The 27,945-nt window shown below is 36.6% G+C and overlaps 1 protein-coding gene across 1 annotated transcript in view; it reads right to left on the bottom strand.

The window, feature by feature from the left end:
• LOC126268224 (chymotrypsin-2-like) overlaps positions 1–27,945 on the bottom strand; it is a 210,012-nt gene that overhangs the window by 105,222 nt on the left and 76,845 nt on the right. Inside the window, exons 4-5 of the mRNA XM_049973859.1 lie at positions 24,304–24,445; positions 19,447–19,560 (exon numbers count right to left, since the gene is read on the bottom strand). Of these exons, the coding sequence (XP_049829816.1) occupies positions 19,447–19,560; positions 24,304–24,445 (256 nt within the window). The remainder of the gene's footprint in view (positions 1–19,446; positions 19,561–24,303; positions 24,446–27,945) is intronic.

The following is a 27,945-nucleotide window of genomic DNA, read 5'->3' as shown; positions in this document are numbered from 1 at the left end:
TTATTTTTGATACATTGATATGTTTATATTGCAATGATATTATTCTTTCTTTTGTCACTATGATCTTTGACGTACTTGCAACTCTGATTTTTGGGCACATAAGCGATAGTTAGTTAGTTGTTAGAGAGTTGGACCTTGAAAAAGTCAAGTCTTGTATGTCATGTAGAAAAGACGCGTATTGTAGGCCGCTTATAAAATTTGAACTTTAACCATGACTGTGAGGAAGATGTTTTCAAGTATGTTTTATATTGTGAAGTGATGTTTGTGTGTCACATGATATTGCAATAAAAGCAATTATAAGGCAGTGTAACTTAAAATTCGGAGTGCTGATTACTTTTTTTACATCACCATTGTCCAGCAAAAGCGTAATCTTCAAGAATGGTTTGTGAAGCGCATCTACAAAACATTTGAATACAACAGAATAAAACCTAGCCCTCTTTGCATCCGAGCTTGGAATCATAACCACACATAGAACATGGGTGCTCTTGCCGGAATAGGCAGCACCAAATATTCAAAAATTAGCTGTAGGTGTTTTTCAGGAGAAGTACACAGTGAATCTGTTATGAAAAGTATCGACAAAAACCTGACAATCAAAAGGAGAGAACCACAGTACAAAAAATGGAGAAAAAAACAATGGGACAACAATTGATTTAAAATAAATACTACAACTGGATTCCGACAGAGACCACTTCAGCTATAAGTTACGTAAAAATTCTAACGAATTTGTAATTTGGTATTGTCATTTCTAGTGGTTCATTTTCTGTTAACAGTTAATAATGGAAAAAATTAATGCAGGGGAAGAAATAGTAGGAGGGGGTCCAAAAATTGATAAGTTAGAATTAATTTTGCAGATTCTGAGTAAGCAGAATGAAAACATAAATAATTCAAGATCTGAAATGAGGGCTGAAATTGACAAAAGGTTAGGGGAGAACTGAGGTCAAAAATACACTGGAAGGTAACGTAAAGGTGGTAGAATCGAGGGTGGAAAATGTGGAGAAAAAATTAATTGTTTTTGAAAATGAATTTATTGCTGAAAATAGTAACAGAGGCAGGGAAATTCAGGAACTTCAAAATGAAAATGAATCGCTAGATGAAAAATTTAATGACTTGAAAGTAAACAGTGTTAATGGAGTCAGTAGTGTTGAGAAAAAGGTTGACAGTTCAGAATCAAATCTTACCAATAAAAAAACACATTGAAAACTCAAATAAATCAAGTTGAAGAATATGTTGTTATCGAAAATTTGTACAGTCATGGACCAACTTGGTTGAACCTGTTAGTGAAAAGTTTTCCTTGTGATAATTTGCACCCAGTTGATTTTTTGCACCATTGCAAGGACAATTTTGTGCCAGGAATGGCTGATAATTCAAAAATTAAATTTGTCAAAAAATTTCTTGAAGGGGAGGCCTTATCCTGGGCTAAACAAAATTTTTATCAGTGGGAAACCTTTGCAAATTTTGAGAAAAGCTTTTTAAACAAATTTTGGTCAGAATCTGAACAGGGGAGAATTAAATCTGAATTTTTAAATGGACTTATTTTCAGAGGGAGATTGGGCACCATGAAAGCATTTTGTAAAGATCAATTGAGAAAATTAATAAATGTAGATAAACCTTTTGATGAAATGACACAAATAGATGCACTGTGAAGAAGGCTACCTGAAAAACTGCAATGGGATTTAGTTCTTGGGCCTGATGATTCTTTTGATTTTTTAAAAATATGTGGATAATTTGGATAGGGCATTAGGAGGAGTGAATATGCAAAATTTTGACAATGGTGAACACCAGCGGGGGAGGTGGTATTCAAACAGGTATGGAGAGAGAAGAGACTACAGAGACAAGACATATGAACAACACAGGGGAAACAATAGGGATCATAATGGTAATGACAGAGACAGGGATAGAAATTTTGGAAATAGAAACAGATGGGATGACAGAAACAGGGGGGAACAAAATTGGAGACCAAACAGAGAAAACAGGCAGGAAAACTCCGGACCGCCTCAATGAGGGTCCGCAGTTTTGGGTGGGAAAATTTAATCACAATAGGACCTACAATAACAACTGGGGATTTACAGATAGAGGAAGAAGGAGAAATGTAACTTATTATTATAATAAAACTAGTGGAAGACAAAACAAATACACACCACAAATAACAGACACTCGTGTTCAACACCAAATTAATACTTTAAATTTTGATCAGAAATTTTGGGATACAATAGGAGAAAATAATCACGTTGAAAGCAATACAGTAACTATATCTGAGAACAAGCCAGATGAGGATATTTCAATTGTACCAGAATTTTATGATTGGGTAGAGAATGATAATCTATATAATTCTGAAGTATCTGACAAACATTACAGCTCTGATTTGAATAAATTATTTAATGAAAATGAAAAGTTATGTGAAGAGAGAGAGATGGAACTTAATGTGACTGTGGATAGGATGCATGATAAGGAAAGTTTTGATTTTGATGAAAATATGGAAGCTAATGATGTTGTTGAGAGTTGTATGGGGGTAAGTAATGGTGAGATTAATGCTGTAAGTGAGTATCAGGTATTCGTCGAGATTATTTCAAGTGAAGTAGTGAAGCTATGTGATAATGAAGTTGATAATTGTGGGTAATATGATGAGGTAAGTGTGGTTAGTGATGAGGTAAGTGTGGTTAGTAATGAGGAGGAGGACACTCATGCATCTGAAAAACAGGTAAAGTTAAGTCAGTGTAACCAATTTAATGTAGCAGAGGACTGTAATGTTGTGCCAGTTAATAGTATGAAGTATTTAAACCCACATACAAGTTCTGAAGGAAAAGGTACAATTTTTTTAAAAATATTATGGAACAGTTGCAATTACAAAACAGATAGGGAAGAGTTTTGTAACTATTTAGCTAAAATTTGTAGAATGTTGTATCCTCACTGGTGGCAAAGTGTAAAATGTAATGAATATCTGATGTATGCTCAACCTGTTGTATCCATAGATGATGACAATGAAAGTGTCAATGTGTGTGTGAAGTTGCTAAAAACTGATCAGGAAAATAATGAGGGTAATTTTAGAGAAATTGAAAATGACCTGTTGCATGAACCATTAAAAGAAAAAGTAGAAGAATGTGAATTAGGGTTTCCATACATTAAAGCTAAAGTAAACAATTGGGAGGGTAAATGTCTCATTGATACAGGGAGTCCTATTTCAGCTATTTCAGAAAAGTTTAGAAATAAAATTAAAGACAGTGTTGATTTTGTTGAGGCCCTGTGATGGGAGTAAAGATAAGAGGAGCTACAGGCAAACACAGTAAAGTCATCAAAAGTCAAGTATTTTTATCATATGAAATAGAAAATGTATAATTTGAGCAGGGTTGTCTTGTTATTCCAAGTTTAGAAGAGAACATGTTGTTTGGCATGGACTGGGTGTTAAAGGCAAGTGCTGCATTTAGCTGGAGTGAGATGAAGTTAATTGTGTGTTAACCCAAAAGCAATATCACTGTGTGTACACAACTGTTTATTATATACTGAGGAGAAGGTTGTAATCATGTCAGGAAAATCATAGACTATGAAGAGAATTTGTACTGTTATGATAACAAGCCTGAGCTAAATTTTTCTAGTCAAAATTATGAAAACCTACTTAAAAGCAAAATAGAGGAAGCAATTAATTTGGACAGTGATCAAAAGAAACAGTTGGAAAATTTATTGTGGGTGTTCAAGATGTTTTCAACGAAGAACCTGTAAGAGTCAGGAATTATCAACGGACTTTACACCTTAAAAATTATGAACCTTTTTTTCCTCAAGCCTTATAGTATTCCTTTTGCAAAAAGAAAAGAAGTAGAGTGTAAGATACAAAAAATGGAAGCATGGGTTATAATCGAAAGAAGTAACAGTGATTATAATAATCATTTGGTGGTGATTTCCAAACATGGAGCTGGTGTTAGACTTGTACTTGATTCTAGCCACCTTAACAAATTTTTGAAAAGAGAAAATGATCATCCAGAAAACATAGATGAACTGTTACATAAATTTGAATGTGTGAAATTCATGAGCAGCTTAGACTTAACTTCAGGCTTTCACCAAATTTCTTTAGAAATAAATTCTAGAAAATACACTGCATTTTTGTATGGGGGGCAAAAGCTATCATTATTGTGTTGTACCATTTGGACTAACTGTTTCTGTTGCTGAGTTTCTTAGAGCATTAGATCTTGTTTTGGGGGCTGAACTACTGTCTAAACTTACTGTATATGTAGATGACATTTTGATTTCTGGAAAAACATGAGAAGAACATTTTGAATTGCTAACACAGGCGTGTACAAAATTAAGGGAAGGGGGTATGACCTTAAAGTTAGAAAAATGTAAATTTGGAGTAAGTGAATTGAAATTTTTGGGACACATTATTTCAGAAAAGGGGACTGAACCTGACAGAGAAAAAATTGAAGCTATAGAGAATTTTCCGGTTCCTAAAAATAATAAACAATTAAAATCTATTTTTGGTCTTGCTGGATTTTACAGAAAGTATGTCAGTACTCAAGCTATGAATGCTTATTGTTTATGTGATCTATTAAAGAAAAATACTGTCTGGGACTAGTCATCTGATTGTCAAAAAGCATTTGATGAGATAAAGAAACAACTTCCACAGGGCAAAATTCTATATAGACCTGACATGTCTTTACCCTTCTGTTTAATGACTGACAGCAGTGATACAGGATTAGGAGCACACTTATTTCAGGAAAAGGTCATAAGAGATCATATTGAACACCATTCCATTGCATTTGCTAGTAGAGTATTACAAAAGTATGAAAAGACTCACACTGTGACTGAAAAAGAACTTTTGGCTATACATTGGGCTTTCAACAAATTTAAAAATTATCTTCTTGGACACAAAGCGATTGTTTACTCTGACCACAAAGCACTAAGTTACTTACAGGAGTGTAGGCTTTATCATAGTAGAATTACCAGATGGGCATTATTTTTACAACAATTTGATTATGAAATTAAATATATTAAGGGGAAGGAAAATGTTATTGCTGATGCACTTTCTAGGTCACCTATTGGGCAAAATTTTTATAATAAAACGGGCATTGATGACAATAATTTCAAAATTATGTATTTGAAGGGGATAAAAGAGGATGGAGAAACATTTGTAATGACTTTAGGAGACAACAAAATCATGATGAAAATTGGAAATTGGTAAAAAGTTATTTGGGAGTTAAGCAAAAGGTAGAGATGATTATTATAAGGTACACAAAGGGATTCTGTTCAGAAGATTAAGACCTGATTTTGATGACTGGAAATTATGTTGGCCTGAGCAGCAGCCATTATGGCACCTCCCCTGAACCTCTCGATACCAGTAATATTCTACTGTGTTTCTGTAAAGTAGTAAACATATTTCTGAGACAACATTCAGTTTGATTTTATTTGTAATACATTGATATGTTTATATTGCAATGATATTATTCTTATGTGCATTCTTTTTTTGTCACTATGATCTTTGACGTACTTGTAACTGTGAAATTTGGACGCGTAAGCAATAGTTAGTTAGTTGTTAAGTTGTTAGAGAGTCGGACCTTGAAAAAGTCAAGTCTTGTACGTCATGTAGGAAAGACGCATATTGTAGTCTGCTTATAAAATGTGAACTTTAACAGTGACTGTGAGGAAGATGTTTTCAAGTACGTTTTATATTGTGGAGTGATGTTTGTGTGTCACATTATATTGCAATAAAAGCAATTACAAGGAAGTGTAACTTAAAATTCTGAGTGCTGATTACTTTTTTTACATCACCATTGTCCAACAAAAGTGTAATCTTCAAGAATGATTTGTGAAGTGCATCTACAAAACTTTTGAATATAGCAGAATAAAACCTAGGCATCTATGCATCCGAGCTTGCAATCATAACCACCTAGATTTTCAATGATTGAGCCATGATAATACAAGACTAGCGTGGGAAACACAAAAAGATGAGTGCCTAGTTTTTTGATTATTGCATGAAATGACTTTATTAACTGTGCTCTAATGACACCTGCCACATAATATGACTGTTGTTGCCCGAAAATACAGTATTTAGCAGTGTGAGCAACACCACAATCGTTGTTAAAGTTTGACCTTTGTTATGGTAGGGTTGTTAGAAGGTGAATACAGGGTTATAAATACAAAATCAAATTGGGGTAATGCAGGTGTAGGTTTAATAATGAATTAAAAAATAGGATTGTAGATAAGCTACTACAAACAGCATAGTCAACGCATTATTGTGGCCAAAGATAGATACGAAGCCCACGTCTACTACAGTAGTAAAAATTTATATGCCAACTAGCTCTGCAGATAATGAAGAAATTAATGAAATGTATGATGAGATAAAAGAAATTATTCAGGTAGTGAAGGGAGACGAAAATTTAATAGTCATGAGTGACTGGAATTCAAGAGTAGGGAAGGAGAGAGAAGGAAACATAGCAGATGAATATGGATTGGGGGTAATGAATGAAAGAGGAAGCTACCTGGTAGAATTTTGCATAGAGCATAACTTAAGCATAGCTAACACTTGGTTCAAGAATCATAAAAGAAAGTTGTATATATGGAAGAATCCTAGAGACACTAAAAGGTATCAGATAGATTATATAATGGAGATTTAGGAACCAGGCATTAAATTGTAAGACATTTCCAGAGGCAGATGTGGACTCTGATCACAATCTATTGGTTATGAACTGTAAGCCGGCCGTGGTGGCCGTGCAGTTCTAGGCGCTGCAGTCCGGAACCGTGGGACTGCAGGTTCGAACCTTGCCTCGGCATGGATGTGAGTGATTTCAGGATATAAATGAAGACGAAATGGGAGATAGGATACTGCGTGAAGAGTTTGACAGAGCACTGAAAGGCCTGAGTTGAAACAAGGCTCTGGGAGTAGACAACATTCCATTAGAACTACTGACGGCCTTGGGAGAGCCAGTCCTGACAAAACTCTACCATCTGGTGAGCAAGATGTATGAGACAGGCTAAATACCCTCAAACTTCAAGGAGAATATAATAATTCCAATCCCAAAGAAAGCAGGTGTTGACAGATGTGTAAATTACCGAACCATCACAGCTGCATAATACTAACGTGAACTTTTTACAGATGAATGGAAAAACCATAGAAGCCGACCTCGGGGAAGATCAGTTTGGTTTATGTAGAAATATTGGAACACATGAGGCAATACTGACCTTATGACTTATCTTAGAAGAAAGATTAAGGAAAGGGAAACCTACGTTTCCAGCATTTGTAGACTTAGAGAAAGCTTTTGACAATGTTGACTGGAATACTCTCTTTCAAATTTTAAAAGGTGGCAGGGGTAAAATACAGGGAGCGAAAGGCTATTTAGAATTTGTACAGAAACCAGATGGCAGTTATAAGAGTTGAGGGGCATGAAGGGAAGCATTGCTTGGGAAGGGAGTAAGATAGGATTGTAGCCTCTCCCCGATGTTATTCAATCTGTATATTGAGCAAGCAGTAAAGGAAACAAAAGAAAAAATTGGAGTAGGTATTAAAATCCATGGAGAAGAAATAAAAACTTTGAGGTTCACCGATGACATTGTAATTCTGTCAGAGACAGCAAACGACTTGGAAGAGCAGTTGAACAGAATGGACAGTGTCTTGAAAGGAGGATATAAGATGAACATCAACAAAAGCAAAATGAGAATAATGGAATGTAGTAAAAAAAAAGGAGTTTTGCTGTTTGGGGAGCAAAATAACTGATGATGGTCGAAGTAGAGAGGATATAAAATGTAGACGCAATGGCCAGGAAAGCGTTTCTGATGAAGAGAAATTTGTTAACATCAAGTATAGATTTAAGTGTCAGGAAGTCATTTCTGAAAGTATTTGTATGGAGTGTAGCCATGTATGGAAGTGAAACATGGACAGTAAATAGTTTGTACAAGAAGAGAATAGAATCTTTCGAAATGTGGTGCTACACAAGAACGCTGAAGATTAGATGGGTAGATCACATAACTAATGAGGAGGTATTGAATAGAATTGGGGAGTTTGTGGTGCAGCTTGACAAGAAGAAGGGACAGTTGGTAGGACATGTTCTGAGGCATCAAGGGATCACTAATTTAGTATAGGAGGGCAGAGTGGAGTTTAAAAATCATAGAGGGAGACCAAGAGATGAATACACTAAGCAGATTCAGAAGGATGTAGGTTGCAGTAAGTACTGGGAGATCAAGAAGCTTGCACAGGATAGAGTAGCATGGAGAGCTGCATCAAACCAGTCTCAGGACTGAAGACCACAGCAACAATATACTCTAATTCATATAGAGCCTACTCAGAACAAAAAAAAGAAACGTTCCGGATGCTAGCAGACTTGAAAGTTTTCATAGGCGTATGAATTTTCCTTGAAACATACAAATCATTCCTGCTCCTTATGACATAAAACTCATGTTATCTGAAGCAGGCAAATGTACATTTTTAGTATTCTTCCACATTGAGCGGATCCCAATGCCAGCATGCATTTTAAACATTATCACAGGCAGCAGTTGTGTATGTCTCCCCCAAATAGTCTATTTCCAGAAATGCATTGTTACCACACAGAGAGTTTTATTCTATGGATTGTTGTCATCATGGCCTTCATCAGAAATCATCCTTTATTTTTGAATCGCTGTGCAGAGCAACTAGCAGTTGAAAAAATATCATGTCCCCTCATCTAATATAGAGTGCCTAGGAAGCTGTTTTCTCGAATTGATAGATTAGAGATTAGATTAGATTAGATTTACCTTTTTTTAACACTATATCAAAGAATCAATCTTATTTCTAGTATTGATTCCATGAATTGGGCTGTTGGTTTGAAAAAGTGATATATTTTTAATGACAAATTTCATTAAGGAATAAATATATTGGGAATCAGTAGTTAGTACCCCTAGTTCTCTGAACAGGCTTCTGCAGGATGCTCTTGATTTCACACCACATATAACTCTTATTGCATGTTTTTGTGCCTGAAAAACTCTAGCTTGGCATGATGAATTGCCCCAGAAAATAGTCCCATATGACATTATGGAATGGAAGTAAGCACAGTTTCCAGATTTTTTATTTTTATATCCCCTATGTCTGACACAATTGGCATTGCAAATAGAGATTTTGTTAAGATGCTTAAGCAGTTCTGCAGTGTGCTCCTCCCAGTTGAATAATTTATTATCAAGCTGTAATCCCAAGAATTTAACACTGTCCACTTCTTCTACCTGCTTGTCATTGTACATTAGGCATATGCTCATGGGACACCCCTTTACTAGTTCTGAACTGCATTTAGTGTGCTTTTTCAAAATTTAGTGACAGAGAATTGGCTAGAACCAGCAAATAATGTCCACAAATATTTTATTAGTCAACCTTTCTAAGACTACACTTGATTTGCTACTTATTGCAATGTTTGTATCATTGGCAAACAAAACAAACTTAATATCTGGTAATGTTAGTGATGAAAGGTCATTGACATACACAAGAGGAAGTAAGGGCCCATAGATGGAACATTGTGGGACCCCACATGTAATTAGTTCCCAGTTGGATGATGCCTGATAGCTTAATACATGTCTCTTTCCTAATAACACACTTTGTTTACTGCCAAGATATAAGATTTGAACCATTTTGCAGCATTTCCTGTTACACCATAATATTCTAATTTACTTAAAAGGATATATTAAAAACAAAGATTCCAAGACTTACCAAGCGGGAAAGCTCCCTACCCTCTGGCTCCTACCCTTGCAACCGCCCCCGGTGTAAAACCTGTCCTATGCACCCTCCCACCACCACCTACTCCAGTCCTGTAACCCGGAAGGTGTACACGATCAAAGGGAGAGCCACATGTGAAAGCACCCACGTGATTTACCAACTGACCTGCCTGCACTGTGATGCTTTCTATGTGGGAATGACCAGCAACAAACTGTCCATTCGCATGAATGGACACAGGCAGACAGTGTTTGTTGGTAATGAGGATCACCCTGTGGCTAAACATGCCTTGATGCACGGCCAGCACATCTTGGCACAGTGTTACACCGTCCGAGTTATCTGGATACTTCCCACCAACATCAACCTATCCGAACTCCGGAGATGGGAACTCGCCCTTCAGTATATCCTCTCTTCTCGATATCCGCCAGGCCTCAACCTCCGCTAATATTAATTGCCGCCGCTCATACCTCACCTGTCTTTCAACAACTTCTTTGCCTCTGTACTTCCGCCTCGACTGACATCTCTGCCCTTACTCTTTGCCTTTAAATATGTCTGCTTGCGTCTGTGTATGTGCGGATGGATATGTGTGTGTGTGTGTGTGCGAGTGTACACCTGTCCTTTTTTTCCCCTAAGGGAAGTCTTTCCGCTCCCGGGATTGGAATGACTCCTTACCCTCTCCCTTAAAACCCACGTCCTTTCATTTTTCCCTCTCCTTCCCTCTTTCCTGATGAAGCAACTGCCAGTTGCGAAAGCTCGTAATTCTGTGTGTGTGTTTGTGTGTTTTGTTCATGTGCCTGTCTGCCGGCGCTTTCCCGCTTGGTAAGTCTTGGAATCTTTGTTTTTAATATATTTTTCCCATGTGGAAGTTTCTTTCTGTTTTATTTACATCATACTTAAAAGGATATTGTGATTTACACAGTCAAATGCCTTTGACTGATCACAAAATATACCAGTTGCCTGCAATTTTTGTCTTATGAATTAAGTATATTTTAACTGTAAGTGGAGATAGCTTTCTCAGTATCAGAACCCTTTAGAAATTCAAACTGCGACTTTGACAGTATGTTATTTGTGATAAGATGTTTATAAAACTGATAGTACATTACCTTTTCTAAAATTTTGGGAATTCTGACAAACGTGAAATTGGATGGAAATTAGAGACTATTTCTTTATCTCCCTTTGTAAACAGTGGCTTAACTTCAGCATATTTCAACCATTCAGGAACTATTCCACTGATAAACTATTGGTTATACAGATAGCTTAATATGTTACATAACTCAGAATCACATTCTTTACTTAACTTTGTTGATATTTCATCATACCCACTAGATGCTTTTGATTTTAAAGATTTTATCATGGACTTTACTTCTGCTGGGGTAGTGAGGGTCAAATTCATATTATGGAAGTTACTTGAAATGTCTGGTCTGAGGTTTTCTATCTACAGAACCTGACAACCTCATCTTTTCAGTAACAGTTATAAAATGTTTTTTAAAAAGTTCTGCAACACTATACACATCTGTCACCAATGTATCATTTACTCTTAACGCTGTTTGTCCCTCTTCATGTCTGGTTCTACTGCTCTCCTCCTTCAGTATATACCACATTGTATTTATTTTGTTATCTGATATGACTATATTTTCCTTGTAATATATTTGCTTTGATGCCAGTATTACAGTCTTTAATATTTTGCAGTATTTCTTGTAATGTGCTATGGCATCATCATCAGAACTGTTTCGGATTGACAGATACTGTTTTCTTTTCTTTTTTTTATATGAGATACCTCTATTCCTTGGCTGCTTTGTAGACTTTGCTCTAACCTTGGTTAGTTTTGGGAAAAACAGTGTTCAAATAAGGTAATCACTTTATTAGTGAAAGTGTTATATTTTTCATTCATGCCATGAGCACTGTAAACATCTCTCCATTGAATGTCTCTGAGGAGTGTCCTAAAATAATCAATTTTTGGTTTATTGATTACCCTCTTGAGCTCAGATTTAACAGATTTTATATCGTATTCAGTATTAAAATTTAACAGAAGGAACTGCATTTCATGGTCTGAGAGGCCATTGACTATTTGTTTTGTAATATAGTTTTGTTCATTGGACTTTTCTATAAATATATTGTCAATGGCTGTTTGTGAGCAATGGCATGCCTAGTGGGGAACTTCACAGTGGGAATTAAGTTGAATGATAGTGTTACTAACTCAAATCGGTTCTTATTGGGCCAGTCTTTAAGGAAATCTACACCGAGATCACCAGCAACCACTATTTCTTTGTTTTTGGTTGTTAAATGGGCCAGTACAGCTTCAAGGTGGGTTATGAACAGATTAAAGTTACCTGTAGGTGCTCTATATACATTTAATATTATGAAGGATTTTTTGTGAAATTCTACTTATGTTCCATATGCTGTTCCAGGCAAAATTTATGAATGTCTATGTTCTTAAATTTATGACAGTTCCTGATGAATGTGGCAACTCTTCCATTCTCCATTTTTGCTCTACAAAAGTGATATGCTAACCTAAATCCTGTAACTCTTAAAAGTTCTATACCAGTAGTCACACAATGTTCAGAGAGGCAGATTATATCAGCTAGGTTTGAGGTCTCTAATTCATCTATGCAGATAATTAATTCATTAATTTTATTTCTCAGTCCTCAAATATTTTGATGGCAATAAAGATAGCTGACATTTCACATTGACTGAGGTATTTTCCCAGCCAATTTACCCTTCCGTTTCCTGTTGAGATGAAGACCATGCCTAGTATAATCCCACCTACTGAGAGAATCAGCAGGAGCCACATCAATGTGTGACCCTGCACGCGACAAACAGCTGTTCCAACTCCAAATTCATTCTCTTGACAGAAGAGTTCAAATGAGGTCGGCCATGGTGCCCTTAAACAGATACAAACTCAACACTACTATACTTTGACGCTGATGCAATCTTCGCCAGTTCACACTTTATACTGTACCCAGGATCTCTGTCAGTATCATTACATGGCCCACCCACTATAATCACAGTGTCTTTGGTGTGATCAGTCATATTCTGAGGGACAAAAGTCATGGGATAGTGATATGCACATATAAAACAACAATTCAAGCAGATAGTATTAATGGAGTTTATTACAATAAGTTAAATTGACAACACTTAACTCTGTGTATTCACAAAAATGTGTCGCAAGCAAATGGCTACGCGCAAATAATGTGTATTCACAAAAATGTGTTGCAAGCAAATGGTTACACGCAAATAATCAATGTCCTTTGGTATATACAGTTTCAATGCAAGCAAAACAATTCAGATCATAAGTCACTGCTGTAGCATTTGTAAGACAGCTCGTCATCCACTACGCCCACTGCCAGGCTGAGCGGCATGTATATTCTCTTTGTGTGGATGCCATTCCTGTTTTGGTGTCATCCTAGTCAGCATACTATTGGCTGATGTTGTCTCACAGCCCTCTCTCCTCTTCCATTCTTCATCGTTGTGCCAGCACTTGTCATTGTGCCAGAACAGTCACTTTCTAAAATGTTAGCTTCTTTTGATATAGTTCCAAATTTGCTGCAGCTGGTGTATCTTATTAATTCCATTTCACCCTTACCTATCACTGTTGTATTATTTAAAAAAAGGAGCCTGTGACTATTGAAGACAGTCTCACAGGTTACCCCAAAGTGTAAAATAACACACACATGACATGAAAATCCGTCTGATGATGCAGACTTTTCACTACTACTTTAACTGAGCTGCCAACTGTCACATCAAAAGTCAGATGTGAATCTTAAGAAACCCTCATCTCATATGGGTCCTAGCACCTTGTAGGAGATGCCAGGGTCCTCTGCTTTGCAACTACAATGTTACACTGCCAACAAGACATGTGAGTGTCTCTGAAAAGATATGCAGTAATTGTCAGTGACACAAATCTGTATTTTGTTCAGCATCTTGGTATCAAACACGACAGAAAATATTATGGAAGCATTGAACAAGCTTGTGAGGGACCATTATCTGTTGTAGACCTAGCAGTGAAAAAATGCAGGAGAGTGTACACTTGCACATTTCCGTAAGCCTCCTGGTTGCTTATTTTTATTTATTTATTGAAAAAAAAATTTCTACTTCAGGAGTCATACATTACAATTGTTCTTCTGAATCCACAATCTGATTTATTATTCTGTAGCATTGCTGTATTAGATATACAGACAACGAATCATACTTTGACAATTTACATGTACGACAAGTCATTACGTGCAATGGTTGATGTATAAGAAAATTATAAGATGCTTCAGTATGGGGTAGTAACTTCCAATTGGGTAACCATGAATGTCCTATATGCAGTTACATCGTGAGGTGGAAAACTTTTCAGACCACCATCACTGGAACATAATGCAGAATCCACACACAAAAGTCCAACAGTAAACCATGATTGTCCTGAATGAACATCAATATAGGAAGGCAACGTCGAATCACCCACCACAAAAACTGTCTGTCAAAGAGAGTAACATTCCGTGTTAGCATATTATAATATCTCCACATTTTGGTGGCACTCCTGACCTAGTCATATATTACACATTACCAGACATAATACAGATCATTTGAAGTTAACCGTCCAAAGCATCTTACTGTTTCTCGACATTTTGGACATGCTTGTTATGCACTCAATTTTAAATCTGTTAAAATAAGCTTTTACAGCAAACCAAGCAGGATAAGTTTACAATTCATTTGTATTTTCTGACAGTGTAGTCTGCTGCCGATCTGCAGCCTTCCTTTAGATCAGTGTCTGGTAGCACAGCTCCACTGAGAGCTGCCTGGATGAGGCTGTGGATAGCAGTCAGGATGGTCTGAGCTGTTCATGAAGTTCTTCATAGTGCTAATGCAGATGTGACTTGGAAATACTGCTGATGATGTGTGGCACCCTTGTGATCATTCTCTCACTTTCAGTATTGGTGGTAAAGTGTGCTAAAGTCTTGTAATACTCTCTTTACATACTGATGAAGTAATCTGATTAGTCACTATTGCCACTATGTTTATCGTCAGAGAACAGCAGCGGTATTGATATTTAAAACGAGTCTCACATAATCATCAGTCTCAGTTACACAATCTTCAAAAATGTGCAACTGAGATCAGACAATAAATCAGATTTGTTTTAAATCTCATATTGTCATCCCATTTATAAGACATCAAGATAAAAAAAATTAATTTTTTTACTCTTGGAACGTCAATCCATGCTTAAGATGCTACTGGTTCTTTATTTTGTGTTGTGCCTTGTCTGTATTAACTACCACCAGAGCAGTGGCTGAGAATATAATGCAGCCATGTCACAATACCACCATGGTGCCAGCATAGTTTCATAATCATAGGCAAAGTTAGTTAGTGGTTCAAACCTCATTGGATTACCGATGTGTAACACTTCACTTATTTCCCTTTATCTCTGCAGACAATCTGGACAGAGTTTGATAACAAAATGCAAAGAAAATATCTGTTTTGTTCCAACTAAAGATCAGCCAGTTTTTATCGATATTTATGTTTAGTCATCAACCTTCTTCTGAAATGCAATAAAAGCCATTCATTATTAGTTTACTACCATTACTGCTATTATCATTATTCCTTTGCTCACAAGAACTTTTCTATCCCTATTTTGTGCTAATGAGGTTAAGGCCAACACAAGAAAACAGGGATGCATATAGGGAAAAGAGAAAAACATACACCAAATTAATAAAAGAAACTGAATTGATATGTTATGAAAACAAGGTGACAACCTCAACAAATATCACTAAAACCATATGGTCTCTCATAAATGAAGAGAGGAAAGGCACGGGTGTGTAAAACACTGATAACATAAAACTTGAGGTAAATGAGAGGGAACTCAGGGATGCACAAAAGTCAGCAATACTTTAAACAGACATTATATTGAAGTTGTGGAAAATTAATAACTTAAAATAATACTTCAAAATAAACACAATAAACATTCCATTTGAGATAAAATGCTTATTCCTGACTCCAATTAATGAATCAGAAATTGTAAAAATAATACATAGTCTAAAAATAAAAAACACTGGGGGATTAGATGGTATATCCACTAAACTAATTAAATGCCATTTACAGCAGGTAGTAAAGCCATTAGCCTGCCTAATAAACTTATCTATAGGAAAAGGAATATTTCCTGTGTGCCTGAAAAGAGTAAAGTAATTTCTACATGTAAAGGAGGCTGCAAAAAAGACCCAGGAAATTACAGACCTATAACTACTACGTCTGTACTCTCTAAAGCAATAGAAACCATAATAAAAGACAGAATATAAGATTTTACACAAACATGCAATATTTTCAATGATGAACAACATGGATTCAGAAAGGGTAAATCTACCAAAATAGCAATAGCTGAATTCGTAAGGTGAGACATTCTATGCTTTATGTGAGCCACAACTGTTCTTCTATTTGATGATGCTTTATTGGGTGCAGCGACTGATTATATGGTATGAGAGTGATGCTGCTATGGTTCTTATATATTTCAATGCAATGGGTGGTGTGGGTTGTAAGTTCAAATTGTGAAGGGTACAAGGGCACTCAAAGTTCTTCTTTTTCCATTTTATTTCACTGAGTCAAAAATTTCTAGAAGAAATCCTTTAACAAAATCGAAAGAAAACCTTTACACATTATACCTTCTCACACTCTAGACTCTCTAAACTGTTTTAATGGCCATAGACGTCTCTTTCCAGAATATCAAGCCCCATTAGTATACTGATGTCACTGATGATAATCAACTGTCAATGGTGCTAGTTAGAGTTTTGTCCATCACATAAAACCCACATATCAAGGGGAATAGTTTTAAAGTGAACTTCCAGATTAATATAATTGCTCTGTGCTAAGTTTTTGTAGTAGCAGCGAGACATATGCTGACACTGACATTAGCAATTTTTTTCATTCTTCATGGCTTCGAATATTGGCAGATTTGTTGGTTTAAAGCTAACTGAATATCTTAAATGTTACTTTCAATTAGTTTTAAGTTCTCCATGAGTCCACCTGTGGTACTCAAAATCTTCAGTGTGTCTGCATTGCTGTAGATCATGTGCTGTACAGTATTTGCAGAATTTTAAAGTAAGAAATCAAACAACGGCGATAAAATGCTGCGCACCAACACTATTCACTGTGGCTTGACAGGAATAGATGAATTCCTGACAAAATAATTGCATGAAGAAATGCCTCTAAGGAAAAAAAGTGACATATAAAGCATTAATATCATTAAACAATCTTGTGAGGTATTTTAATTAAATCACAAACTATAAAAATTATTTTGTGCTACACTCATGTCTTACATATTAGGATAACAGAAATGTCATCATATTAAAACAGGTCATCTGCCTATGTTGGTATTGAGTGCGGAATGAGACATAGACTTTTCTGTGGAGCATCACTCAACAACAGTAAAGCATTTTACACTCTCCGAAGTGATGAGTAACAGCAGGTGCCTTTCACATGGGGCAAGGAAGTGCAGCGCCACTGCAGCAACCACGGGCAGCAGCTAATGAATGGATCCCAAAGAATGGTTCAAATGGCTCTGAGCACTATGGGACTTAACATCTGTGGTCATCAGTCCCCTAGAACTTAGAACTACTTAAACCTAACTAACCTAAGGACATCACACACATCCATGCCCGAGGCAGGATTCAAACCTGCGTACGTAGCAGTCGCGTGGTTCCGGACTGAGCGCCTAGAACCGCGAGACCACCGCGGCCGGCAATGGATCCCAGACAGCACTGATGCACATAGTGTTTGGAGGCAGACAGTTTGCAAAGCATTCTGTCACAAAACCGTAATTGAGTACAACTGTTATTACCATGAGTCAGAGTTTGAAATACATTGTAAATGCATTATGATTTCACTCATGACATAAACATACAGTCATGACATAAACATTCAGACAAAAAGCACTATAAAACATTAAGCAGCAAGTGATCACAGTCACCAGGACTCACATTCAGACACCATGTGCTTTACCGCTAAACAATGGCCACAGCCATTACAAATTCGAATTAGAGACAAGACTTCCTCCAATTAGTGCTGTGACCTACAGTGTTGCCAAATCATGCAGATGGCTGGACTTAGAATATTTAACAGTGTCGCCAGGATATTTGTACCAACTCACAATCTGCATGGACTAAGGGTCTGTGGCCGCCTGCCCATTGGCCTGATTTTATATCCAAGAGTGTAGTAAACAGCAGTCTAATTTAGCTCTTAAAAATACCTTGCTGTAACATTTTGTGCTTTCTCCTGAGTTGCACCTACATACAATTATTGAAAGTGAAACGTGTATCAGTAGTTCCCCTCCTCAAAAACTTTGATCATTGTGCTCATTGGCTGGCAATGAAGTACCATCAGAACAATCACTGCAGGTCTTTCAGCTATATAGACTGCCTGAAAATATTAGAATGATTGTGTCACTTTTGTGGACCTCCCAACTGATTATATGGTGCAAAAAATAGAGGTCATTGCTGTCGCTTGTAAGGATGGAAATTTGTGTGTGTTGATTAGAGAGGTTACGGTGGGAGGATTTTAATTGCACATTCCTGCACTTCCCATGCCAGGCAGTCCAAAACTGGACTTTGCTCCACCGCACCAGCTAGTGACACAGACAGAGCCATCTGTCAGTGAAATGGTCAATGAACTTGCAAGAGTGAATGCCAAGCTGGAGAAACATACAGATGATAGAACACTTTGTGCTTCCTGCAATTATAAATGAGAAATCTCCAACTATTGTTGGTATCACAGACACTTTAGTGACACTGCCAGGCAACGCACAAACCCATGTCATTACCCAAACTCCAAAAATGGACAACAGTAGCTGCATGTGCTCATCAAAGGAAGAATAAGCACTTTACTTGCTGTAAAAATGCCACAGTATCAATGGTTACCAGCTATGGACAGCTTTTTGTACAAGACAGCACAAGTGGTCATTTTCCGATCATCACAGGACTGAAAACCATTGTATATCCTAAGAGCCCATATGAATGTCACATGTCTTCATCACTTCCACAATTGTCACACTGGGACAGAAGACATTTATATCAGATTTTGACAGAGACTTACTCTCAACTTCTCAGTTAATATCATTGTTTTTACAGATCTTGCTCTGTCCACCACAGCTAGTAGTCATCATGGTGCCTGCAGCCTGCAGAAGGTCTAAATTGCGGAATGAAACCTGTTGCCAACAATAGTAAATATCTAAAGTGAACAAGATTGACTTACTGAATTTTAAATTTTAAAGCTCATTAAATGAAAAGATCACATGGACCCAGTTGAAGGTAAACCAGGTGGCAAACTTTGGTTTACTGGTCAGATACTGGGAAAACGCAGATGGTCTACAAAGGGGACAGCTTACAATAAACCAGTCTGTCCCATCTTAGAATACTGTCCAGGTGTGTGCAACCCATACCAAACAGGACTAAAATGGGATATTGAACATGTACAAAGAAGGGCAGCACACATAATCACAGCTTTGTCTGAATCATGGGAGAGCACCATAGAAATATTAAAAACATCTGAACTGGCAGATGTCTTGAAGATAGTTGCATGCTACCCCGTGAAAGCCTACCTAGGAATTTTGAAGAATCAGTATTAAGTGAGGACTCTATGAACATATTACTGCCCTCTACATATCACACCTGGAGGTACTACAAAGACAAGATTAGACTAATTACAATATGCACATAGGCTGACATTCTTTTTTTGAGAAGCAACTATAATATGTTGTACAATGGGAAGTATCCTCTGTTATACACGTCCTAGTGGTTTACTATGTTTAGATGTAGACATAGTTTACTTACATGAGATCTCCCCCATCCAATGAGTGTGGCAGATGTGCCCACAGATGTCATCTGGAATTCCATTGGAAGTGTTGTTGGCTGTATCCTTTGGCCAAGAGAAAGTGGTTCAGACAACTACCAAGTAAAGAAAATGAATATTAACATTTATATGAATAAAAGAATTTAGAAGAATATAAAAAATTAAATTAATATCATTGAGTGCCATGCGACCACTGTAACTCAAGTTTCAGGTGTTAAGACATTAATTATGTTTGAATAAGGTAGAATTCTATAAGCAAATAATACATTTTGTGATCCAACAATATTTGTCATCACTTAAATTCTGTATACTTCATATCATAATAAATTATTGGAGGAATGTGTATCATTGGCTGACTGAAAAAATGGATGTGGTAAGAGTAATTTGGCATTGCCATAATTGTCTTGTGGTAGTATTACAACAGCACATTTATAAAGCTGCAGCAACAGTATATTAAACTTGCACATTTAAAGCCTCAGGTTTTCTTCACAATTATTCAGGATGTGAATATCAGTGAAGTCATCTTGTTGCCTTCATGGACATGAGAAATGAGTCACGTGGAAACTGGTACTCCTGTGATGCTTCGTTGAACAGCCATGAAACTCCTTTTCTTTTTGTTTTTCAAAAATAATGTGCTCTGTTCTTTGTGTCATCAGTCTTCTGACTGGTCTGATGCTGCCTGTCATGGATTTCCATCCTATGCCAACCTCTTCAACTCAGAGTAGCACTTGCAGCAAACTTCCTGAACTATTAAATGATAATTAACTGAAACCGTAAGGTGCCGACAGGTGTTGTTGCTAAACCTCAATGAGGCAGCTGAAAATGTGTGCCCTGACTGGGACTCGAACCTGGGATCTCCTGATTACATGGCAGACACTCTATCCATCTGAGCCACTGAGGACACAGATGAATAGTGTGATTGCAGGGACTTATCCCTTGCATGCTTTCCGTGAGACCCACATTCCCAATTGTCCACAATCTACATACGTAATGTTCCTAATAGATATTTGCCCATCCACTCATTACTTGCACACACTAAGGTGATGATTCCCGTAAGAGTTCGGGCAACCTGTCCACATTCGCACAGATGAAGGCCAATGGCCGAGTAGTCATTTAACTATATATGAAGATAGTAACTGTTCTCGAATGAACAGATACCATTGATGACCATGCAGCTTCTTTAGAATAAATTATAATTAATTGAAACCCTCAGCTGCCGACAGCTGTTGTTGGCAAACCTCGATGGTGATGGCTGAAAATGTGTGCCTCGGCCAGGACTTGAACCCGGGATCTCCTGCTTACATGGCAGACGCTCTATCCATCTCTATCCATCTGAGCCACTGAGGACACAGATGTATAGCATGACTGCACAGAATCATCACTTAGTGTGCCCAAATAATGAGTGAATGGGCAAATACTTATTAGGAACATTACATATGTAGATTGTGGACAGTTGGGAATGTGGGTCTCACGGGAAGCACACAAGGGGTAAGTCCCTGCAGTCACACTATTCATCTGTGTCCTTTCACAGCTGTCACAGTGAAATATCATGTAAGCTGAGGATTTAATACAGATTCACACTATTATTCATTTTACTTATTCTTCTTAATTAAATTTATCTTTATACTGATACTAAACAAGAAATGATCCAACAGACTCTGCAACACTTGCAGTTAATGTTCCGATGTGCTAATCTAAACAAAGAATGCCATTGTTTCACAAAGTTAAGTCAGTAACTGTCACTTGCTAACATGGGTTTTTGTAAATTGCAGGTGAAATCAGAGGGGGAGAAAATTCTTGTATGTGCTGTATTTTTTTGGAAACTCTTTGGTACTGGACAGACAAGATTGAATAACACCGTGAAAGGAATTGCATCTGGAAGAGGACTAACAGATAAAAGAGGGGGTGCTCATAAGATTGCAAAGTATGAAACTAAAAGAAATCATGTGGTAGAATTCTTATCAAAACTGAAAGCCTCTGAAAGTCATTACAGTAGGAAAAAAAGCCAAAGACTGTATATCTCTCATGTGAATTAAATGTAAAGAAGCTTTTAAAATTATACAGCAACTGATCTCAAAGTTAAAAAAATCATTCTTCACCAGAATTTTCAATTCCAAATTCAATTTGGGTTTTGTCTCCCCAGTGAGTGACAGATGCAGATATTCCCTTAGAATGCAGCATGAAATTCAAAGTGTTGTAGATAATCAAAAGAAGAAGTTAGTGACTGAACTTCATGCTCATAGGCTGAAAGCTATGCTGTTCATAAATTAATGAAGCAGTCACCACATGGAAGGGAAATCTTTGCATTTGACTTTCAGCCTCTGCCAAAACTGAATATTGGAGAGGCGTATTGTGCCCAACAAATTGCATTTTATAGTTTCTGTGTAACAAATGTAGAAACCACACACACTGTTTTCTATGTAGGGAATGAAGCTCTGGTTAGAAGAGGGCCACAAGAAATTGCAGCAGTCATCACAGATTTTCTTTCTAAAACATTCTTTGACCAGACTACCACATCTCTCAGATTTTTTGCTGATGGGTGTGGTGGCCAGAATAAAAATCAACACCTGATTCATTCTGGTTACTGAAAAGTTCTCCATTACATATAAGGGATGTGTATCTATATTTTCCAGTTCAAGAGCATTCTTTTTTAGCTGCAGACAGGGTCTTTGGATGAGTTGAGAGAATAGTGCACCAAATTCCGGAAATTTTGAATCCAGAGAAGTATGTGCAGATCTATAATGAAGTTGCAGTGACATGGGTAATTGGAAAAGACTGAGAGTTTAAGAAGTATAAAGAACTCTCAAAGGAATGAAAAAAAGTAAGATGGTATCGATGAAGTAAAGAGAATAATTTTGAAAAAGTCAAAACTGAAGAGCGTCAGTGATCAGGATATAAAATGTAAAATGGAAATTCATTATTACTTTGGGGTCTCTTCTAAATGTTTCACAACATTGGTAAAATGTGGACATAAGATGTTCTCTGCTACTGAAAGACCTATACTAGCATTGTCAAACATGACAAAGGAAGAGAAAAAGGACGATGTGAGGAAACTGCTTACTTTAAGATCGGTACACAGTGGAAAGAAGAAGAACAACTTTTTTTTTTTTTTTCAATGGACTTTAGAGGTTCCATGCAGCAGCTTCATTCCAGAAGGTATTGATTGTGACTGTTTACAAGACGAAGCAGGAATGGACAAAATTTAGTTTATTCTGCCTGTAACAAATTATTGTATTGTACACTTTTTTATGTAATTTAAAGCTTTGTTGTATTCCTTCAAGTAAATATTAATGTTATGTTGTTCTAAGTTTTATAATCAATGTAAAGCAACTGAAAATTATGCAAGTTAATAATTATTTTCAGGTTTTAAAGTTTGTGTGAATTAATGTAGATTTAATACTGAAAAGCCATCAAAATATGTAATGTACTAGGTGACCAATCAAAACATATATTGATTTTATAGCCATCCTAATCAAATTTTGATCGGTTGCAATGTGGAATTGAATTCAATAACGTAATGTGGAACTGATTGTGAAAACAGCAGTATGTTCCATTGAATCATTTAGTAGATATCAGTTTTTCACCTTTCCTGAAAAATTTGAATTAATTGACATTATTCATTTTGATTAGTTGCTCATCATATGTGGATCACTGAGGCCACTTCTGGAGACAATACCACTCACTACAAGTCTTGCTGTTTTGTAGAGGCAACTGGCAGATCCAATCAAGGTTTTCATTTCACTAATGATTTCCCCTTCTGTGTTTGCTTATAAGAATTCATAAATAGGTGGATGAAGAAACCTTTCATATTCTTCCAAAATGTCTCTGCTGAACCATCCTGTGAGCCATATATGTTGAATTCTTTTTACAACTGGTGGATCCTTATTTTGTGGGTGAATTATAGGCTTTGACATCACATTTTGAGCAGTGTATCAGCTACAAAAAGGAATTCATTTTTTTCATTCTGTTTTTTATTAGTGAGATGCTATGCTTCCAATTTGGATTATGTAGTTTCCATGCATTATGATGTACAAGAGTGGGTTCAATTTTTACTTTGATTTTTGTACATATTACCACAATTAAGCCTCATAGCATAACCAGTGCTAGGCAAAGACAATATAATTGTATATTTTATCTCAATCCATGACTACGTTTCTGTGACATCAAAATCTGTGGCCTTCAGTTTCACTAAAAATATTCCTAGAAACAGAACAGGAGTAAAATACATGCATGTGAACAATCTTTTGCCTTAGATGAATTTACATTTGATATTTGAGTAGAACAGATATACACTTGTGACACTCATACCTTTGCTTTCTAAACCTTGTGTAGTATATTGATAGTATGAGTCATCACAATTTACAGAACACAATGTGTGAACTTACTTGAGTTCCACAGCAATCTCACATTGTGCTAGTCATGTCATATGCACATCTACCTAACAGCATCCTCAGTAGTTGGTTTAACATACTCTAGTCTTTGTATGCCTCTACAACTGTTTGCTGTATAATCTCTTACAGCCAAATAAATAACCCTCAATGCCTTGTCACGTATTACATATTACATTACTCTTTTAAGTCTTCAAACAAATGATTTCCATAGATTTCTTGCCTTATCTGTTCTGTTAAATATAATTTCTCTCTACCATACATTTTAATATTGTTCTGTAACCAAATATTTCAGACAAAACTGCTACCAACCTGTGTTTATTTTCACTCTGTATTACTGGAACAATGTGTAAGCTACACTGTAACTCATAACCTTGTACTTTGATTTAATTTACTAATGATATGTTCAGTGTGCAACAGAATTGAGGTGTAGAAAGTTATTCATTTTACCTTCAAGACTGCAATGTCATTAACTAAGAGTTTTTGGTTGTAAAGTTCATGAAGAATGGCTTCAGAGATTGGTATAAGTGGCACTGAGTCATCATACAGTCGAATGGAACCAGCAAACACACTCAGCCATGTTAAGTTTTTTCTGCAAATAGATTGATAAAACATTCTGAAATCAAAGTAATATGATATGCTATGTTGGGTGAGACTCCAAAGAGTTGTCTGGGACATTTTCTCTTACATTTATGGTTATATTTTCAGTTTCTTTTTGGGATTTATAGGTTGGGTAGACATAAACAAAGACTTTTAAGAGTGTTTTATGTGACACTTGGTGTCAATGGAAATCTGTCATTTTGTTTATGTATCCAATGAATAAAGTATATAACAATTAATCTGGCAAAGTATTCACTCCAAATATCTGTATTGAGAGTGACAGCAAACCATTTAGGATAATCAAAATTAGGATAATCAAAATTGGGATAATCAAAATTTGGACCAATGCAAGTGTCCTACATGACAAAATTGTGAAAACAGTATAACATGACACAGATATACTCAGTCAGTGCAGAAAATAGCAATGTTTCTACATGTTTTGCAATCATCCTCCATAAACATTATTAGATCACACATCAAAAAATAAAACTGAAAGTATTTTCATATGTAGTTTCACTGCCTGATGCCACTATGTAAATAGAATAGCCAATGCAATGTTATTGTTGATCACTGTGGCACTATTACCCAGAGAGCACTTGTCATCAGGAGAGCCCTCTGATGGGTCAGCCAGTATCCAACATATATATGTTGGTACAGAGCTGCTCTGAATCAGTTATGACATGATCTGTGGTGTGCACTGTGTGAGTGCTGCTGGCTTGGCTAAGGTGTTTATATTGCAGACACTGCATGTCACAGGTGGAAATTTTTTACAGCATGGACTGAACTTTGCTTTGAAATGTGTACATAAGGCTGCTTGCACTTTATCCAAGAAGCATCATGTACATACCTCTGGTGAATAAACTGGGGCAAACCTGTGTTGGTTGTGTGCGCAAATTGCTTAAACAAAGTCAGAATTTACAGAGAAAAAGTTTATGACAACTCTTTGGAGATAACCTGATATTGTGGAGTAAATTTATGCTAACAACACAGATTTTTCTAATTTTCAAAATTAACATTGTTATTAGTTGATGATGAGATTCCAGTTAAGTCAGGAAAAACATAAATATTCTCATTGTTGGCTGAAAGATGTTAGTCTGAATACAGTGCATTAAAAATGTACTTCATTCTATATCTGAAAATAAATAATTAGATCTTACTTTTAAACTCTCCATGGTTTTCAATATTAACATATCATTTACAATAAATTCTTAATATAATTGTTTCAGTCTCTGTAAAAATTGATTAATTTATTGTCATTTAATAATCTCTAACACAGTTCACAACAGAAGTACTTTTGCTTCCTTTAACATGACTTCACCAATTTATGCAACTCAGCAGAAAAAAGGTACATTATAGATATCTGGTTTAGGATGTAATGTCTTGTGTTGAGTAGGTTTACTATTAAGAGCATTACTGGGCTTGATTGGAAAATATCAGTTTCAAGTTTGATGCAGTGACTTGGCAGCAATGATTTTCTATTATCATCATTCAAATCCATGTATCTGCCTTTCGTTTGTAGAGGAATCCGCAGCAATTAGGAGAAAGTGATAACCTACTTGATAGTTTCATTTTTTCCTACAGCACCCATAATGTTTACGGCACTCATTTGACCTGCAAGTATTAATACTGTTCAAAATTATAGTTTCTGATACTATCAAAGACTTGAATACCAGGCACTTCAAAATACAAGTGCACATTTATGGAAGACAGACAACATGGCTGTCATCCACACTTTCTGATAACATAGCATCACTGTTGTTAAGGCCAAAAATACAGCTGCAATTCTTTCTTCAAGTAACTGTGAGAATAGGTAAGTAACAATGATTTTGAGTCCAAAAATTTACTTAACTCTCACAATTACTAATAAGGCCTGTCTAGTGTAAGGGCAGACTTCATTGTTGTTTATCCTACCAATTTTTTTGGAGTCATTAACACTTTGACATATCCCATTTGTCCAAAAAGTACCAAGACTGGTTTAATAAAAAAAGAGAGGGAAGCTAAGATGGTCATTTTAATGCTACAGGTGTACTACATACTGCCTACACTTTTCACAGTGATGAGGATGTGTGGACAGTTGTGGATTCAGTGAGAAATCATGAGGGCTGCAACACCCAACCCACATACTGCAATTGAGAAAATTGTAGAAGTGTTTATATTTTTACTGGTATATCAGATCCAAGTTTCACAATGAGTTTTCAGAGAATAAATGGCACAAAGACTAATATTCCAAAAAATGTTAAGGAACTGTATAAAGTATCGTCGCGAAGAAGCTGAGTAGCACAGTCACTGTGATATGGTGGTTATGATACTAGACTGTTGCATTGAGGGTCATGAGTTCAAATCTCACCTGAACTGTAGAAATTTTAATTTCCATATGCAGTTTGAGTACATTCTAGAAGTATCCACAAATGTCAAGAATCATTGTACTGGAATGTTCTGTAACTGTAGATATACCATATTTGTTCTGGGTGGAGGCAGTTCACTCCATGCTCTTGTGCGTGCAAGTGCTGAATAAACCTTTGTTAAGTGAAGTTAGTGTTCATCATTCATCTAATTACACCTTCTTCTATGTGACATTATCCTGGTGGAGACGCTGGGTATTGGGACAAAGTGGCTCCCATCAGGCCACAACAGAGCCGCCATTTACATGGTGAGAAACCTGAGTTCGAACCCTATTCAACAGATCGCAATCTATCAGAGACAGAAGAAGAAGAGGACATTATGATGACAGCAACTGTGTGCCACCACATTATACATCGTTCCAACTTCTCTGGTGATGATGGCCAAGATCCAAACAAGTAGCTGAAGGTAAATGAACGTATAGCCAAATTTAACAAATGGGATGACACCGTGTGGTTGGCTAACGTATTTTTCTACTTGGAGGGCACTGCCAAGCAATGGTATGAGAGCAACGAGGAGAAGTTCACAGGCTAGGAAGTATTCCAGGAGGAACTGGGCAAGTATTTCGCTGATACACAACGACAGAAGTGCAAGGCAGAAGATAAATTAAAGTGCAGCGCACAGCGTCCAGAAGAAACTACAGCATCCTACATTCTAGATGTCTTGGAGCTGTGTAAAATAGTGCATCCTAGACTGAAGGTTGCACATCTCATGAAGGGTGTTGCTGAGGACATGTATCCTGAAGGAGGTCTTGACTGCAGATGACTTCACACAATAGTGCCAGTATATCGAGACAATGCATCAAGAAAGAATTACATGCTAGAAGTTTGAACAGCTTCCAAATGTCATATCAATGTCTGCAATGGAGGAAGAAACTGATTTCACAAGTGTTCTTTGTCAGATAGTAAGAGAGGGTGTTCAGAACGCAGTTGGATTGCACGGTGAGCAAAAAACTGAGACACACATCAAGAGGTCATAAGGGTGGAAGTGGAACAGACATTGAACCCAATCTCTCTTCCTTGATTTCCCTTTAAAATGATGAAAAAGTCGAGACTGAGCAAAGTTACATTCCTACGTTGCTGCATGAGGAAC

The sequence above is a fragment of the Schistocerca gregaria genome, chromosome 4, assembly GCF_023897955.1.
Source record: "Schistocerca gregaria isolate iqSchGreg1 chromosome 4, iqSchGreg1.2, whole genome shotgun sequence".
Taxonomy (NCBI): Eukaryota; Metazoa; Arthropoda; class Insecta; order Orthoptera; family Acrididae; genus Schistocerca; species Schistocerca gregaria.
Note: the sequence above shows the minus strand (reverse complement) of the source record. Positions and strands in the feature narration are given on the sequence as shown.